The sequence below is a fragment of the Populus nigra genome, chromosome 5, assembly GCF_951802175.1.
Source record: "Populus nigra chromosome 5, ddPopNigr1.1, whole genome shotgun sequence".
Lineage (NCBI taxonomy): Eukaryota > Viridiplantae > Streptophyta > Magnoliopsida > Malpighiales > Salicaceae > Populus > Populus nigra.
This window is the reverse complement of record NC_084856.1, coordinates 5,483,990-5,500,589: the sequence shown is the minus strand read 5'-3', so window position 1 is coordinate 5,500,589 and position 16,600 is coordinate 5,483,990. Positions and strand designations below refer to the sequence as shown.

The window sequence follows — 16,600 nt, the reverse complement described above, 5'->3', positions numbered from 1 at the left end:
AATGAATTAGAATAATATTTTCAAAAATTAAATGCATACAAAATAACTAAAAAATAATCACTATTTAAAGAAAGCTAAATAAACAAAATAAAAATAAAAGAGAAGGGGTAATAATTTAGATATAAATTAAGACATTATTTTTAAAAATACATATTAAAAAAAGAACCAATTAAAAAAAACAAAAAAAAAAACCAGACGTTGCTAGGCCAACACGCTTGACCATTTTGGAAAGTGTCCACATGTGTGGAATCTTAATTTTTTTTTTTATTCATTGATGGGGTGGAAAACATGTTGTCTTCCACAAATATTTGTCCGCCCCAAAGTTTTTGAAAAAAAATTCAAATAACACGTTGTCTGATTTTTCCTATTCTGACCAGTGGTGATTGAAAAATCGAGGGTGATATTTTTTTTTACCCAAAACCAAATTTTTAATTTATTTTGATCCAAACATCTTGAAAATACCATAGACACCTTGATAAACCCATCTGTGATCTTAGAAAACCCAAAAAACATTATCCAAAAACCTGAAATCATAAATCTTCCTAAACTTATATATGTTTTCTAGGCAATTTGAAGGTGAAAAGCACCTAAATGAAACTCCCGTCACCCCATGGAATATAAATGGATTATATTCACACCAAGATAAATTGCTTTAGTGGCTAAAATTGATGTAAATGATGATTTTCTCTTTCTACCATCACAATCCAAGAACTCTCTCTCATTTATCAAACCATAAACTAAAAAATAAGTAGAATGAAATTTTGGATCAAAATATATTTTTAAAAAACTTTAAAAATTGGAGGGATCCAATTTTCATAATTTAAAAATTATAAGGACTAAGTTGAATATTTGACCAAAAAGTTAAAAAAACACCACCCTTCTCCACCGTGTGTTTCACTTTGATATGCTATCTTTCAATTTGGTCATTCCTTAACAATTTTAGTTAAATTTGCCTTTAATTAGGTCCTTAAAGTGCAAAAGAAAAAAGAAGAAGAAGAAGAAAGGGGATGAAAAGGAAAGAAACTCATGGGCATAGTAAATCCACAATGTCTATAAGTGTGTGTTTATAGTGCATGGAAAAACAATATTTCCCCACCCTTTTTAGAGTTTTTGTTAATAAACCTTTGTTTACATACGCTCCACGCAAGTATATCACTCATCAATAATTCCTTACCGTGTAGAAAAATATTTACATTAACAAAAAAAATTAAAAAAGAAAGGGGTTTTAGTGTACCTCTCCTTACAAAGTACTATTCATCATAATAGTGCTTTGTTTGTTTTTGTTTCTTTGATTTTTATTTTCAATCAATGTTTTTTTTAATTTTATTATTTAATATTAAATTTATTTTTTATTGAGTTATCGTACTTTTATGACACTGATTGCGAGTTTGATGAGTTAAACTAATTGACTCAAGTTTTTTTCTTAATTAACTTTTCTTTTCTAATTTTGTCCGTTAATATTAAATTGATAAACTAAAGGATGAGTGATTTTTAACTCCTCATGTAATACTATTCACTAACATAATATTTTCCCTTTCATTGTTTTTTTTTCAATTTCAATTTATCCTTTGATGTTAGGTTTATTGATGATTATATTTTATAATTTTTTTTAATTTACCTTTTATGAGGTTATTCTAGATTTATGATCCAAATTGTGGGTTTAACAAGTTAACTTTATTGACTCAAGATTTTTTTTTCTAATTGATTTTTTTTTTCAATTTTATCTTTAAATGTTAGGTTGATTAAGAATTAGACTTTATGATTTGTTTTGGTATGCTTTCTATGAGGTTATTCCTCTCTTACGACTTGGGTCACGAGTTTGGCGGATTAACCATGATTGACTTGAGTTAAATTTTTTTTTATCATTTTTATCAAATTTTTTTTACAATTTCATCTTTCAATACCGTGTTGATTGAGAATTAAGCTTCATAATTTGTTTCAATTTGCTTTCTATTGGATTATCTTGGTTTCATGACTCGAGGCTCGAGTTTGACAGGTTAACTCGAATTGACTCGAATTATTTTTTAATTATTTTTTTAGTTTCATCCTTCAATATTAGGTTTATTAGAAATTGAGTTTCTTAATTTGTTTTGATTTGATTTTTATAGGGTTATCATAATCTCATGACTTGGCATGTAGATTGACAAGTTAATCTATGTTGACTCGAATTGATCCAATATGTTTTCGTCTTGGCATGTAGATTGACAAGTTAATCTATGTTGACTCGAATTGATCCAATATGTTTTCGTCTCAATATTTATTTGACTTAAATTATGTTTTTACCGGTTATTCAGATTATCTTTGAACTTGTCAAGACGACTGAGTCATATCGAATCAATTCTCACATAATTTGTTTATTCTATTAGAAAAAAATATTAATAATACCTAAATATTTTTTTACATTAAAAAAATTGATCTAACTCATAGCATATAACAATAATACATGAGTTCCCTAATGCGCCTCTCAAGTCCTAAGCAGTGTTTTCAAACCTGGTCTAGTGGTTAAACCGACCCAAGGCTTGGGTCACGGGTTTAGATTGGGTCACCGGATCATCGGGTCAACTCCAATTTTTTTTTATAAATCAAAATGACATCGTTTTGATTAAAAAAATAAATAGTCTATGGGTTACAATTAAATTTTTAACCGAGTTTTGTCGGGTCAACCAGGTTTTTAGCTTCTTTTATTTTTTTATAAATCTAATCTGGTTCCAACTATGAATTAATCGGATCTCAGGTTAACCTGTCGGACAGATCAGATTTTAAAATTATGGTAAAGTAACTGCCTGAAATTGTCGTTTCGATTGGTTGGTCAACTGTCAAGGATGTTTCTTCCTCAAGACTTTTGTTAGCTGGCAATGCCATGCCATGCTGACTTAGAAATGGAAAGGATAGTGTAGTAATAATTGGGGGTATAATTGTAATTTGGAAAGACATTCCTAAATTTAACTTAAATGACGGCTTGATAGAGCCATACATGTTAAACCCAGCCCCCTAGATTCAATTCAGGAAACCTCTAATTTGAAGCTCGACACATTCATGTTAAGTTTTAAATTAAATTAAAAAAAATATTGATGATATGGAACTTAGGCGGTGAGACGCGGTGCTATTTCAATGAAAAAAATAATTTTATTTTATATTATTAGATATTTTAAAGGGATAATATTAAAAATAAATTTAAAAAAATATAAAAATATTATATTACTATATTTTTTTTAAAAAAATACTTTATAACATAAGACTACCTTACACTATTAATTTTTCATCTGATTAATTTAATTAAATTTTATTAATTCAAATAAAAGGAAATTCTTTATAAATAAACAAAATAAAATAATTTAGTAAAAAAAATTAACTGATATTAATCTGATTATTAACAAATTAACTTAATCACCTAGATTTGTTTTAGATTTTTTAAGGTCAATTTTTGAAAATTGAGCATGTCTACAAGAAACCCCCGAGCTAAGGAAGAAAAAAAAAAGACTTCGCTTATCATTCATACACATGTATGCATAAATCTGACATGTATGAATGGCATGATGATGAAATTTGTATGTGTCATGGCGTGAGCAATGTCATGTGTCACTTGTTACGTGAAACTTGACGGAAAGAGCACCGTTAAAGAAAGAAAAAGGCAAAACGGCCGTTTAAAGCTAATATCAGCGAAGCTGACAGTTGGAATATGGTTTAAAGAAGATTCTCTCTCTTCGCTCTTGTGTTATTTATTTCGTGATATTCGGATTACTTTATATATATTTTAATTAATTTTATAAATTTTAAAATTAATAATTATATAAAATTTTAATAATTTTTTAAAAATAAATTCAGAATTTGATAGTTAAGTTATATCCTTCAAAATTAATAGAATTAATTGTACTGGAAAAATACAAATAATACTGTTTATTATTACAATAGTTGTTATTTTTTAAAAAAATTAATTAAAATAATATATATTTTATTTTTTATATTAATATATCAAAAACAATTTTTAATTCATCTACTTCTTAGATTGCATTAGGCGTCTTTTATACATTTCATCTTTTGCAATTTCAATTCCAAATTTAATTTTTTTTTTGGTATTAATATGATGGGATTATATCCGACAAATCACATCCAAATTAATATTTATAGTTTTTAACTTGCATCTTAACAATTTTCTTTCGATGGTATTAAACCGTAATTAGATGGGTTCATTATTAGCTAAGATTACTGTCGTTGCTCTTGCACCGTATATGTGACAGACGCGAGCTTAGTTTGGACTAAAGTGGAAATAAAAGTTAAGAAAGGCTGGGAAAGCAACGGGGAGGAGGAGGAGATAAAATGTTTGTGCTTTTAAAGCAAATAAATGTTATATATATATATATATATATATATATAAAGTTTAAAATGATATTTCCCTTTATTACACAATAGACGACAAATTTACTTTTCAAACAAAACAAAACAAAACAAAACCGTCGAATGTAACTTTACTTATTTTCATAAATTATGTTTCCATAATTGTATGATAAAATATGATCTACCATTTTTTTTTTAATCTATGTTATATAGTTTTACATAGACAACTTAGCATATGATGGGCTAAGATTTATTAGGCCGATAAGTGGCCTAACCGAAGCTGAGAGGAGAAGGGCAGGCCAGGCAACTCCCCGACAAGCCCAGCAGAATCCTTATTGTCCTAACCGAAGTTAGTGGGGGTGAGGACGACGGGAGAGAGACGGAGAGAGGGAGAAGAAAAGGAGGAAGAGAATAAGTGGCCCAAACAAACCTCCCTCACATCGTAGCCCAACCTTATGTCGAGGAGGAAGAAAGAGGAAGAAGCCAGTCTAACCAGGAGGCCTAGCTGAAGCGAGGACGAGAGGAAGCAAAATAAAACAAAAAAACAAAAAAAGAAAGGAGGTGACCCTCGGCCCAAACGAACAGTAGGGCCCATCCAAGCCCTAGGATCCAACCAAAGGCTGAAAGCCCAAAACAAAATTAAAATGAAAAACTCCTAGCCCACGCTAATAAAATTAAGACCCTTTTGTCCGTCTTCTAAAAATATTTTTGAAAAAATATTATTTTTTTATTTTAAAATATTATTTTTTATTTTTTTATTTTTTTTGATGTGTTGATATCAAAAATAAAATTTAAAAAATAAAATAAAAATTATTTTAATATATTTTTAAATAAAAAAATACTTTAAAATATAACCGCTACCACGTTATTAAACATTACTTTAAAAAAAAGAATCCACGATATAAAAACAATACCTGCATGCTTGCCGGTGCAAGCCACCCTACTTCTGCTACAAGCATCGTATTATCCATTGATCTTGTCCCTGTAAATTACTAGCTATGAAGAGTCCAAATTCCATGGAGTTTTTTAAGACTTCATCAACATCTAATTATTAAACACACCTTGATCTCCATTGTTTCTAAGGTTCAGATGATCGTTTTTAAAAATTTAACAATACATTAATTATATGTCTTAACTATATAGATTTTTCTATAAAAAAGCACATCATTTGATATATCCTATAAATTAATTATTTAAAGCATATAATTCACAACGAATTTCCTTAAAGTTAATCTCCACCCTATCTATACATGAAACGTGAGTGAGTGTGAAAGTGCTTGACTCTTGTACGTGCGTCTCTCACAGAACCTAGGCCATGCATACATACCCAAGTTGTGTCTAATTGGAGGATCAGCTGTGATCTTTTAGCTCGCGACACACCGGAGCGCGAAAAAAATAATTTTTAAATAACTTGTTTTAACATCCAGAAAAATAATTATTTTGAAATAACTTGTTTTAAAATTATTTTGAAAAATAATTTTCAACTTTTCATGTTTTAACATCTAGAAAGGATCATAATTTTAAAATTTGATCTGATGAATTGACTCGGGATTTAGTTGATTCGAGATTGAAATCAGGTCGAGTTGAAAAAAAAAACAAGTAAAGAAAAAACTAAGTGTGACCCAGTAATCTAGCTGACACAGTTAAAAACCTGATTATAATTCATTAATTTTTATTTTTTTCATTAAAATAATATTATTTTGATTTTTTTAAACTCAAGGTTTGAATCGGATTGGTTTAAAAACAATGAAAAGAATTATCTTATCAAATGATGTTTTTTGTCACCGAAATATATCATGAACGATGGAAGCCAGCTTGGGCTTGGATAATTTTTTACTGAAAAAAACATAACTTAAGCGTGAGCTCATCGGTCAATACCTTTTTTGGGTATATTTTTCGTTTATTGGTTCTTTTAATTAACATGTTATTAAAAAAAAATACATGGAATCAATATTTCGTTGTGCTATATTGGAGGTTTCACCGCCTTCGCACAATGAAAACTCTTTTTTTTTTTTTTTATAGTCCTTCAATTTATTTTTATTTTAATTTAATCATTTAACATTACATTTCTCTGGAATTCAGTTTTGGAATTTTCTTTATTATCGATTTTAACTTAAATAGGGAGAGAGAGAGTTTGATAGATTATGTCCACATATTTTTTTTCTCACTTGTATTTTATTAATTAAAAAAAATCCAAGGGGCATCAATAAAACACTGCAGCCCAATACACAATTCACTGTATATTAGAATAATATTTTTACTAATTTGCCTCATTTAAAAAATTACTAGCAAGGATATTATTATTATTTTCATATGACTTATTAGTCATTGTCAAATTGATTGGGATAAATTGATCTTTTTATTCTTTATAGTGGAATTACTTATTTAACCTTGGCAGCAAAAACAAAAACCTAATATGCAAGGGCTTTTTAGTCTTTTTTTTTTGTTTTAGCACAATTAAATTATTTTATTGCTCATTGACTAAAAAAAGGCTTGGGATTAAGGGTGTTTACATCCTTTTATCATAGTTTCTCTATCATGTTATATAAGAGGCGAGATGGTCATTTTATGAGTATGAAAATTATTAAAAAAATAAAGATGGCATGTGAACAATGTCTTCTGAAATCAAACAATGTGTGCGACGTCGTTTGATTATCGAATACCGGCTTCCAAGGCTGCAATCGGATCGTCTCGGCGACCCCTCCACTTTTAGATGGAGTGTGTGATCTAAGTGTCACCAGTTTGGCACCATCAACCCTTTTTTTCCTTCCTCCTTAAATTTGGTGATAACCCTCCAAATTTTTAGGATATTTTTTTTTTACTTTTAATTTGACCCCTCTTCTTTTGATTCTATTTGTTTTATTTAGAATAATTTATCAAATTTGAATCTTTATGCAATTTCATCCCCTTTTGATTTTTTCAGCTGTCAGATTTGATCCCTGTTCTTTTGATTGTTATTTTTATGAGATGGTTTTAAAATTGATTTTTCTTTTATAATTTCGTCTTTCTATAGCCTTTTTTTTCTTATCAATTTTGATCCTTATTTTTATTGCTATTTTTTTTGTATTGGAAATATTTTAAACTTGATTTTTTTTTAAATTCATCCCTCAATATTAAAATGGTCAAGCATTGAGTTTCTTTATCGAACCTAAGTATAGAATTTAACGAGTTATGGGTTAGAGAAATTAGCTTGAGTTTCAAAGGTATACCCTAGTTTTCCTTTTTTTTTTAAGCATATTTTTTTTCAACTTGGTCATATTTTAAAGCTCATTCTTATATAAAGAACACATGACTTATTGCTTCAAAACTTAGACTAGTTCAACAGGTCAACCCTTTTCATTTAGTGTTTATTTAATTGGATATAAGGCTCCTTTTTTTTTATCCTTTTGTTTTCTATGAGATTTTTTTATTGATTTTAAAAATGACATAGGTTATCACAAGTTTGTTTTTGTTCTTTATTAAATTTAGTTGTTTTAAAAGGAATTCTTTTTATTAAACTAAATTAATTGATTAAATATAGGTATTAGATGCCTGCTTCATAGTATTTTGTTTGGTTGCTTCTCATGTTATTGCTTTAATGACACTAGCAATCTCTTTCAATCACTCGGACTAGCTTGCGTGGGTTAATCCGAACCTGTTTTCTCATTCAAATTTTATTTGATTGGAGATTGAATTCTATTTTCTTTTCGCTTTCTATGAGATTTTGCACTGATTTTGAAAATAACACGAGTTATCTCAAGTTTTATTTCCCATTATTTATTAAACTTTGGTTTTTTAAAGGAAAATTTTTTAATTAAATTAAATTAATCGATTGAATGTAAGTATTTGATGCTTACTTTATAATATTTTGTTTGGTTTGCTTTCAAGGTCGATTATCAAACGATGCATGCGGTCCCTTTCAGTTCCTTAGATCTTAGATTATTCTTTCTTCTTTATAAATATTAGTGTAACCTGAACATTTTTTCTTGTGCTATGAAAAAATTTGGTCCACCCCATAATATAGCATGGACCATTTAGCTAGTTTATATTAATTTTTATTTTTTAAAAAATTTATTTTTTTCCATGTGTTTTTTTTCCGTACATGTCATGCCGCCTATCACTTGTTACGTAGAAAATTGGACGAAATCTGAAAAAAATGTCAGGAATGAAATAATGCTATTAATCCAAGAGCAGGATTCAGAATCCAAGGCTCTAGGCCCAGACCTCATGTAACTCACAAGCTGGTTATGTTGAGCCATCAGCGCGTGCGAGTGACAACCCCCCCAATAGAAGCTTTCAAACTTAAAATCCATCAAAGCAAACTCTTAACAAGGCCCACAATTTTTTTTTTAAACTTTTACATATTATATTCATATATAATTATTTATAAAATAATTTTTAATATTACCATAAACAACTCTAATCTTATTTAAAAACTATGACATGATTGTATAATTTTTTAAATATCATTTTAATAATTTTATTTAAAAAATATTTTATTCTAAAATAATAAAAAACAAAGGACATTATAAAAGGGATTGTCACTGTAAGGCCTTGAAGGATGAGCTAGTGCATTTAACATCTAAGAAAAAAAAGCCTAAATCCACAAATTACAAAAATAATTTGTGGGTTTCAAGAAAAATCAATAAGAGTATGAGTTTCAAAAAATAAAAAATAAAATAAAAAAAATATTTGTAAAATTTGATATACTTTTTTCTAAGCATTGTTAAAGGTCAAAATGACCTACAAAACAAAAACTGATCTTTTTTCCAGTAGAAAATGTTATAAATCCAAAAAATTCTCTCTCATCCCAAATCACAAAGATTAAAATATAATAAAAATAAATTTTAAGGTTGAACAGAAAAACTAAAACTACGAGCACTAAGTAAATTAAAAATTAAAAAAAATAACAAAGAACCAAAAAGTATTTTTTCATAAAAATTAGACCAAAATAAAAAACTACAAGGACTGAACATAAGAAAAAAGTGAGATCCCAACCTGTTTTAGTATAGACCAGGTACCATCAAATGCTCTTAATCTCACATTAATTATGAATTTAATGATCTAGAGTTGTTTGTTTAACATGAATCCTAAAAATTAATTGTTAACTTTAAGCAATAATTCAAAAGTTGTTTTTTTTTAAAATAACTTTGAATAAAAATAAGTTAAAATAACTTTTAAATTGGAAGATGATGAAAAAAAGTACTCAAAACAACTTTTTTAAAGAATATTATAAGTTAGAATGCATGTCAAAAGTTAAAAAGTTTAATTTTTATTTAAAGAAAAAATTGACTTAATTTTTTATTAAAATAATTTAAGTAAAAAGTTATTTATAATTATGACTTTTTTTTCATGACTTAACAGTTAACAAATAACTCATATGAATTCGTATAAGTTATACAAAACAAAACCCTAACATGTCATATTACAACTATAAGTCAACCATGGTTATTTTTCAAAACCTGCGATCTGCGATATGAGATCATAATAAAATCATAGAACCTATATAAAAAAAATTAGAAAGCTTAATTATAATGAATCAAATATTGAAGATCAAAAGCAGAAACCAATTTAAATAAAAAAAAAACAATGACTCGGGTAAACCTATATTAGTTGTCATCACAATGCCATGAGTAGGCCAAATTTTCCTAAACGTAAGAAGAAAAATGTTCGAGCAACGCTAGGATTTCAAAAGCAATAAAAAAAATCCGAGACTCGGATCACTGAATTAATTAGGTTTAATAAGTTCAGTTAATTTAATAATATAAAAAAGAAAATCCTAATTTAATAATATGAAAAACAAAGAAAACCCAAACGAATCTTCTAGATCTAAGTTAATCTTTTAAAATCACAACTTGTGAAATTTAAGACCCGGACTCAATCAATTAGCTCAATTTCCAATAAATTTAATGTTGAAGAATAAAATAAAAAAATCAATCTAAAAAAATTATATAAAAAAATAGCAATAAAAAAATGAGAATCAAGCTTGATAGAAACAAATGGAGGATGAAATTGCTAAAAATATTTTTTTTTAGAAATCATCTCTTAAAAAATAGCAAATAAAAGAATGAGGACAAATCTAAGAGATGAAAAAAAATTAAAGGAGGATGAAATTGAATATAATTTCCAATTTGAAATAGTTTTTTCAAATAAAAAATTACAATTTAAAGAACATGGATTAAATTTGAAGAGAAAAAAAATTGAAGGGCTGCTGTGATTTGTTTGAGAGAAAGTGCACAAATCATGGTGGATGTGAGAAAAAAAAAGGAAAAAATTGAATCGGCACCAAATCAGATAGGATCACCATGCACGCACTGCTTAGGGAGGTTGGCCCCGCCTAGACGAATCTAAAAACACCAAGGAGGAATATTTTTTCTATTGTAAGTTGCCGCCTACATCACCTAAACATGGTAGGGTGGGTTACACGTTGGCGTGTGCAATGCACGTGCTAATAATTTTTTAAAACATTATTATTGATATGAATACAATCCACCATGTTTTTTTTTAATGTTTTATATCATTTGATTTTTTTTAAATTTCTAATTCAATCCATTCACATTAAATTAATTTGAAATTGAGTTTGATGTTTTATTTTAGTTGGTTTTATATGAGACTCTTGCAACGTTAAGAATATATATATATAAACCCTGGTATCTAGAAGTCCACTGGACCTTAACAAATCTAGTTGAGTCGGGTAGGCTTACTAAGGGATAAAGCTCTCTCAATAATAGTGTAATTCATTTACAAGGTTTGAACTCGAGAACTTGTTTAAAAGGAACAAGTGCCGAACCACTTAAATCAACCACAATTAAGAATATATTTAATGCTTGATTTGATAAATAAAATTTAATTTTATTTATTCAAATCAATTAAAACTTCAAGTATCCAGTTTAAAACTAAAACAAATACTTCATCTCTTCCCCACCTAAAAAATAACATATTTAGCTCAACTTTTTGACTCAATCATTAGCTGGTGATAGAGTGCATATAAGAACACTTTTAATGTTGATTCTTCATGATTATATGCTAATACATGAGTAATTAAGTCTAGAAGTTTTAATGATGTTTTTTCTCATTTGATAGTTAATCTATATGGTAGCCTGTCTTGGCTGTATTTAACATGATCTATATGGGAGCTAAAAATAATAAAGTTCAAAGACATTGTGGAGTTGCAGTAATTATTATATCTATCAGACATTGTGGAGTTTTCCATCTAAAAATCGTTGATTATCATTTGCGTAATTGAGAATTAATTATTCAGTCTATATTTATACCTTAAGAAATTTATAGAATACAGATATTCATAGCTTTGTGTAATCTTCAAGAGTTTGATCGTTTTTAATAAATAAATTTCGGCATAAAATCTTCTTGCTAAGGATATTTTATTAATACTTGAGAGAGATTGATAAATAGATTAGAAAAACTTGATTATAGAAATATATTTGAAAAATTCAATTAGAAATTTCACATAGAAGTAATTATGGTGAATTGAAAATCCTAGAATATTGTTATCTTGAGTTTTTTTAGTGTTCTATAATATAACTATTCACTCTTATTTATTGCGTTATCAAATAGATCATAATTTAATTAATTTTTGGTACATGTAGATAATTTTTCAATGCCTGTTGAGACCAAGTTATTGCTCCTGCACATGGTAGAATAATTTCAGTTCCCCGGTTATTGCAGCTGCACATGGTCACATAATTTTGTCTCCACGACATATATTGGCCATCGTTTTGGTTCACGACCGAAAGCAGTTCCATTTTTGGCAAGCGAAGTCGCATTTTCATGTTTATTAACAGACAGGTAATGTCCTACGCCTACCAATCATTTCAAGGGCTGGGAAATTAAGCTGTCTAGACCAAGTTTTTCGTGAGCAATTTTCTCAAGGAAATGCCATGGACCGTTCACCGTCCAGGATACACAGGAGCAAGCATCCTTTCCCACAACACGTTACTGGGAAATGACACATCCTGTAGTTCATTCTATTTTTCGGATCATTGTGTGTTGGAACTTGCATGCATCCATTAGAATTAATAGAAGGCGACAAAGAGGTGTCTCAAGCCACATTCGCAACAACCAAAAGATCCGCCGAAAGCATCCTGCTTTTTGTTTGTATAGTATCATCATCTAGGTAGGCTGTCATTAGTTGCAGAGCAAAAATACAAGAGAGTTTAAAAGCGAACTTGGAAACAAAGACTCCTAACAAGTGATCAAACTTGCAGCAAAGAAGGTCATCTGAAGCGTAACAAGTAAACTGGGAGGCAGTCCCTGTGCATTATAAAGCAGCTTGCACACTGAAATCATCTACACTCGTTCATCATGGGATCCATTGGCAACCAATTTCTTCTCTTGGTGGACTTTTCCGGGACCAATCTCTAGTGAATGAGTAGAGATGGGCTTCTTGGCCTCGCCCTTGTTGTTACGGTAGATGAAGTACAATATCAGCTGTAATGCCCCTAGACCACAGCCAACTCCATTTGGGACCTGTAATATACGGTAGCGTAAGCATATATATTTTCCACGAGAATTTTAATTCTGGGTTTCCCACATGGAACCTAATTATGGGGCACCAGCACCAACGTGCTAGCTAGCCTAAAGTGAGTAAATTGATCAGGTACAAGGAAGCATGGAGATTGAGGAACTTACGGCAACGAAAGGGTCTCTACCAAGGAGACCATAGACAAACCAGGAAGTGCCGCATAAGAAGACAAACAGTGACAGGAAGAATGGCATGTACTCGACGCTCTTAGTTTTAATCACTGTCCTCTGCAGGTACAGACAAAATCACATATAATCATCTTACAAAAAATGCACTGTATAGCTTATAATATCTTGTATGATATGATATTATCCTCTACATATGTTGTATCTCCCCTTCCATAGGAGAGAACGATGAAGAAGAAATCATTAACAGCCCAACACCCTTTCACAGGCATGGCAACAAAATTAGTTTTTCTAATTTTCTGGAGAAAGCAAACCATGTCCCAAACCACAGAAAGTCAGCAGTAATGACTTTATTGGAATCACAAGGAATATTATTTTCATTTCCATGCTACGAATTCTCTCACTGGTGCCCCCAAAGGACAGGATTTGACATCTCCCCAACTTGTTTACCTTATGCTACTTTATGCCTCCGTTTATTTATGCTACGTGGTGTCTTGTGTTTTATCTCAGCTATAAATATAAAAATATTTGTTTAATTAATATAAATTATAATTTTTCATGAATTTAATTAAAAAATATCTTTTTAAAAATCCTAGTGAAAAAAACTATAATTAATAGTTTTTTTTAATTTATTTTTTCAAATCATAATAATAAAAACTATAGCAATGACAAACACAGACTACCATAGGAGATTGAGGAAAATTAGAATAACAAGGTGGATCCAATGAAGCAAGGAACTTTTAAGGATGGCGCAGCTAAAACAGAGCTAAATAACTACTCTCTGATAAAGCAATCTTACAAATAAGCAAAAAGAACTTGTTATTAGTTGACAGAGCCAGACCAGAGTACTCTAAAATATATCAAATAGTAGCTACTCTCTGATGACTTCATAAAAGGGCCTAACTGAGCAGCTAAAATGAACCTCGTGATGCAGTGGTCCAATAACTAAAACAAATCGGCTGATGGAGCAACTTACACAAAAGAGTGAAGAACTTGAGAGTAACTTGACTTACCATGATGGACAGTGGGGAGCCATACATGATAATAGAGAAAACAGCAGCAGCACAGCCACAGAATAGCTTCCTGGCGTTGCCATGAAGAGCAAAAAGGGACACCAAGGCCACGCCAGTAAAGATGGTGATCACAAGAGTGAGGAGGCCAAGGACTTTAGTCTTCTCTTTCTTTGGTGCATAGATGATGAAGATCAACACATAGATGGTTTCAATTGCTGAGCCAGCTCCATTGATTGTTGACACCAAAACATTGTTCTTGGACACAAAAGGCAGTCCATACCTGCCACAACGTATAAAAATTAACGATTAAGTGGTAGTGATTAGACAAAAATGCATGAACCCAAGAAAATAAAAGCTGCACCTGTCCAATTTAACAAGCTTAATGAAACCTGATCACCTAAATCATCAATTAAAAAAGATATATATAAAAACAGCACCATGCTTTGTTCGTTGTGTCCAATATATACCAAAATAGAGTAAATTAAGCCGCAAAGCAATAGCAGACTGGGAAAAAAATAAAATTCATCGCACTGAATTGCATCTTCTTGGATTGGCTTCAAATGTATATCGTTTGAGGATGTACCAAAGGTGGCTATAATTTTTGTCTTTTGAGCTCATTGTTGATGACAACCAAAAGCAGCTCATGTTAGCAGTTGGTTTACAAGAATACCCTTTTAAAGATGAACCGAAAATACAATTCAGAAGGTGTAATACACAAGAGCCAAGAAGTAAAGAGAGAAGAGGTGGTTGAAGAAACGAGAAGCACGCACCAAGCGGAAAGGAGGCAGTTGAGCAAGGTCATCACATACGGAATGCCAGAGAACTGCTCTGTGGATTTGCTTCTTATGATCCTCTTGAACGTTATCCTATCAACAAATCAGGCAAGTTTTCATTTAATGATCATTGAATCTCGATCACCCAAATACAGAAATATATGAACAAAGTGGTAAAACTAGTAGCACCCCAAAACTGCAAAGGAAAAACAAGATAGAAGATCCAGCAAGTTAAAAAAGATCATAGGAAAAGAAGGATGGGTTTAGAAGAGAATCATTTTTCAAGAAAACAGCCTAAAGTTGAAGAAATTTGATCATGGCTCAAAAGGCATTTCTATAGCCAGAGAGGAAGATAGTCTTTCTTGTCTTCCCCATGGACTGAAAACAGCAATTAGAAGCTACAAAGCGAACTTGTCAAAACCAAGAAACTCCATAAATGTCAATCAGGTGTTGTCGTGCATGTGTGTGCTAGTGTTGAACAGAGACAGAGATGGAGCTAACGAAAAGTTCTGGTGCATACGTTGGAGCCAAGAAGAGAAACAAAGCAGTGGCATTTCCTGGAGAAAGAAACAGAGAGAAACCACTGATTAGTCCCCTCGAAAAGAAGAAGAAGAAGAAGAAGAAGAAAACATTTTGTTCAGAAACAAGAAGAAGAAGAAGAAGAAAGAAAACCAAGTGCAAAGGAGAGATAGATTGATGAAATTAAAAGAACCCACCAAAAACTCCAAACAAGAAATGCAGGACATCCATTATCTTCAACCTTGGAAACCTTGAAACTTCCAAAGGAGAAGAATCTTTTTAGCAGATGGAGATAATATATGCAGAGCAAGTCAGAAGCCACTGGTTTATATAGAACTGAAACAAGAAAATTACCGCAGTAAAATTCTTTCCTTCCGTTCTCATCTGTTTGCTTGCTTACTGACTTGCCCAGTGGGGGAGATCCTGTGTGCTAGTTAACTGGCATCATAATGGCATTAGTTCATGTAGGGTGAAAGCGATGTCCGATGTGAGATTGGGTGAAAAAGTTGTTACGCAATAAAACTAATAAAACTTATTTTTTTTTGTCTTTTATTCTGGAATATTAGCTTCTTTCAGATAATTACTCCTAATAATTCCGAGATGTCCGTATTACGGTTCAAAAGGCATTGCCATACTGGATAGCATTAGAAACCTTCCACACCTTCTTCTTCTTCTTCTTCAAAACATAAGGGATTTGGGAGATGAATCACACGTTTGAAGCCGGTGTCTGCAGGTGGGGATAAGGTGAAGTCAAGAAGGGCCTTTAGCATATTTTCTTTTGAGGGCGAAGATCATTTTAAGAAAAAAATAATTAAAATGATCGATGGTAAGAAAGAAGGTAAATTTTAATTTGATCTGGCTAAATCTTTCAAGTCTGTTTGGTACTGTAATAAGAATTATTTTTTAAAATATTTTTTATTTAAAAAAATATATTGAAATAATATTTTTTTTGCTAATTTTCATTTTCGCACAGCTTCAACTTCTTACACAACAGGCTACTATCTTACGTATCAAGATTTTGTGTGAGCTTCCATAAATTAATTAAGACGCAAAGCAGGATTAAGAGGATAAAAGAAGGAAATATACACATGTAATAAACATGCACCATGGCATGAATTAGCTGGGAGTTGGTCACAGGGTGCAGTTACAAATGACGCGTGCTTGAGCCTACACGCAGTCTACCAGGCTGTTCTGCCGACCCAAATTCTAATAGAAAGTAGCCCCTCCTCTCTAAGATATTTTATCTGTAAATCTACTCCTATTACTCTTGCAATAAATAAATTACGTGCAAATATTAGACTTAATTGAGATTTG

At 30.5% G+C, this 16,600-nt stretch overlaps 1 protein-coding gene across 1 annotated transcript; it reads right to left on the bottom strand.

Annotated features, from left to right (window-relative positions):
- Positions 1–12,401: 12,401 nt before the first annotated feature.
- Positions 12,402–15,615, bottom strand: LOC133693577 (bidirectional sugar transporter SWEET1). The gene is made up of 6 exons (XM_062114812.1): positions 15,484–15,615; positions 15,288–15,324; positions 14,765–14,860; positions 13,995–14,274; positions 12,964–13,083; positions 12,402–12,801 (listed from the first exon to the last, which is right to left on the bottom strand). Exons 1-6 carry the CDS (start codon positions 15,515–15,517, stop codon positions 12,622–12,624), a joined length of 747 nt encoding a protein of 248 aa, XP_061970796.1. The 5' UTR covers positions 15,518–15,615; the 3' UTR covers positions 12,402–12,621.
- Positions 15,616–16,600: the final 985 nt, after the last annotated feature.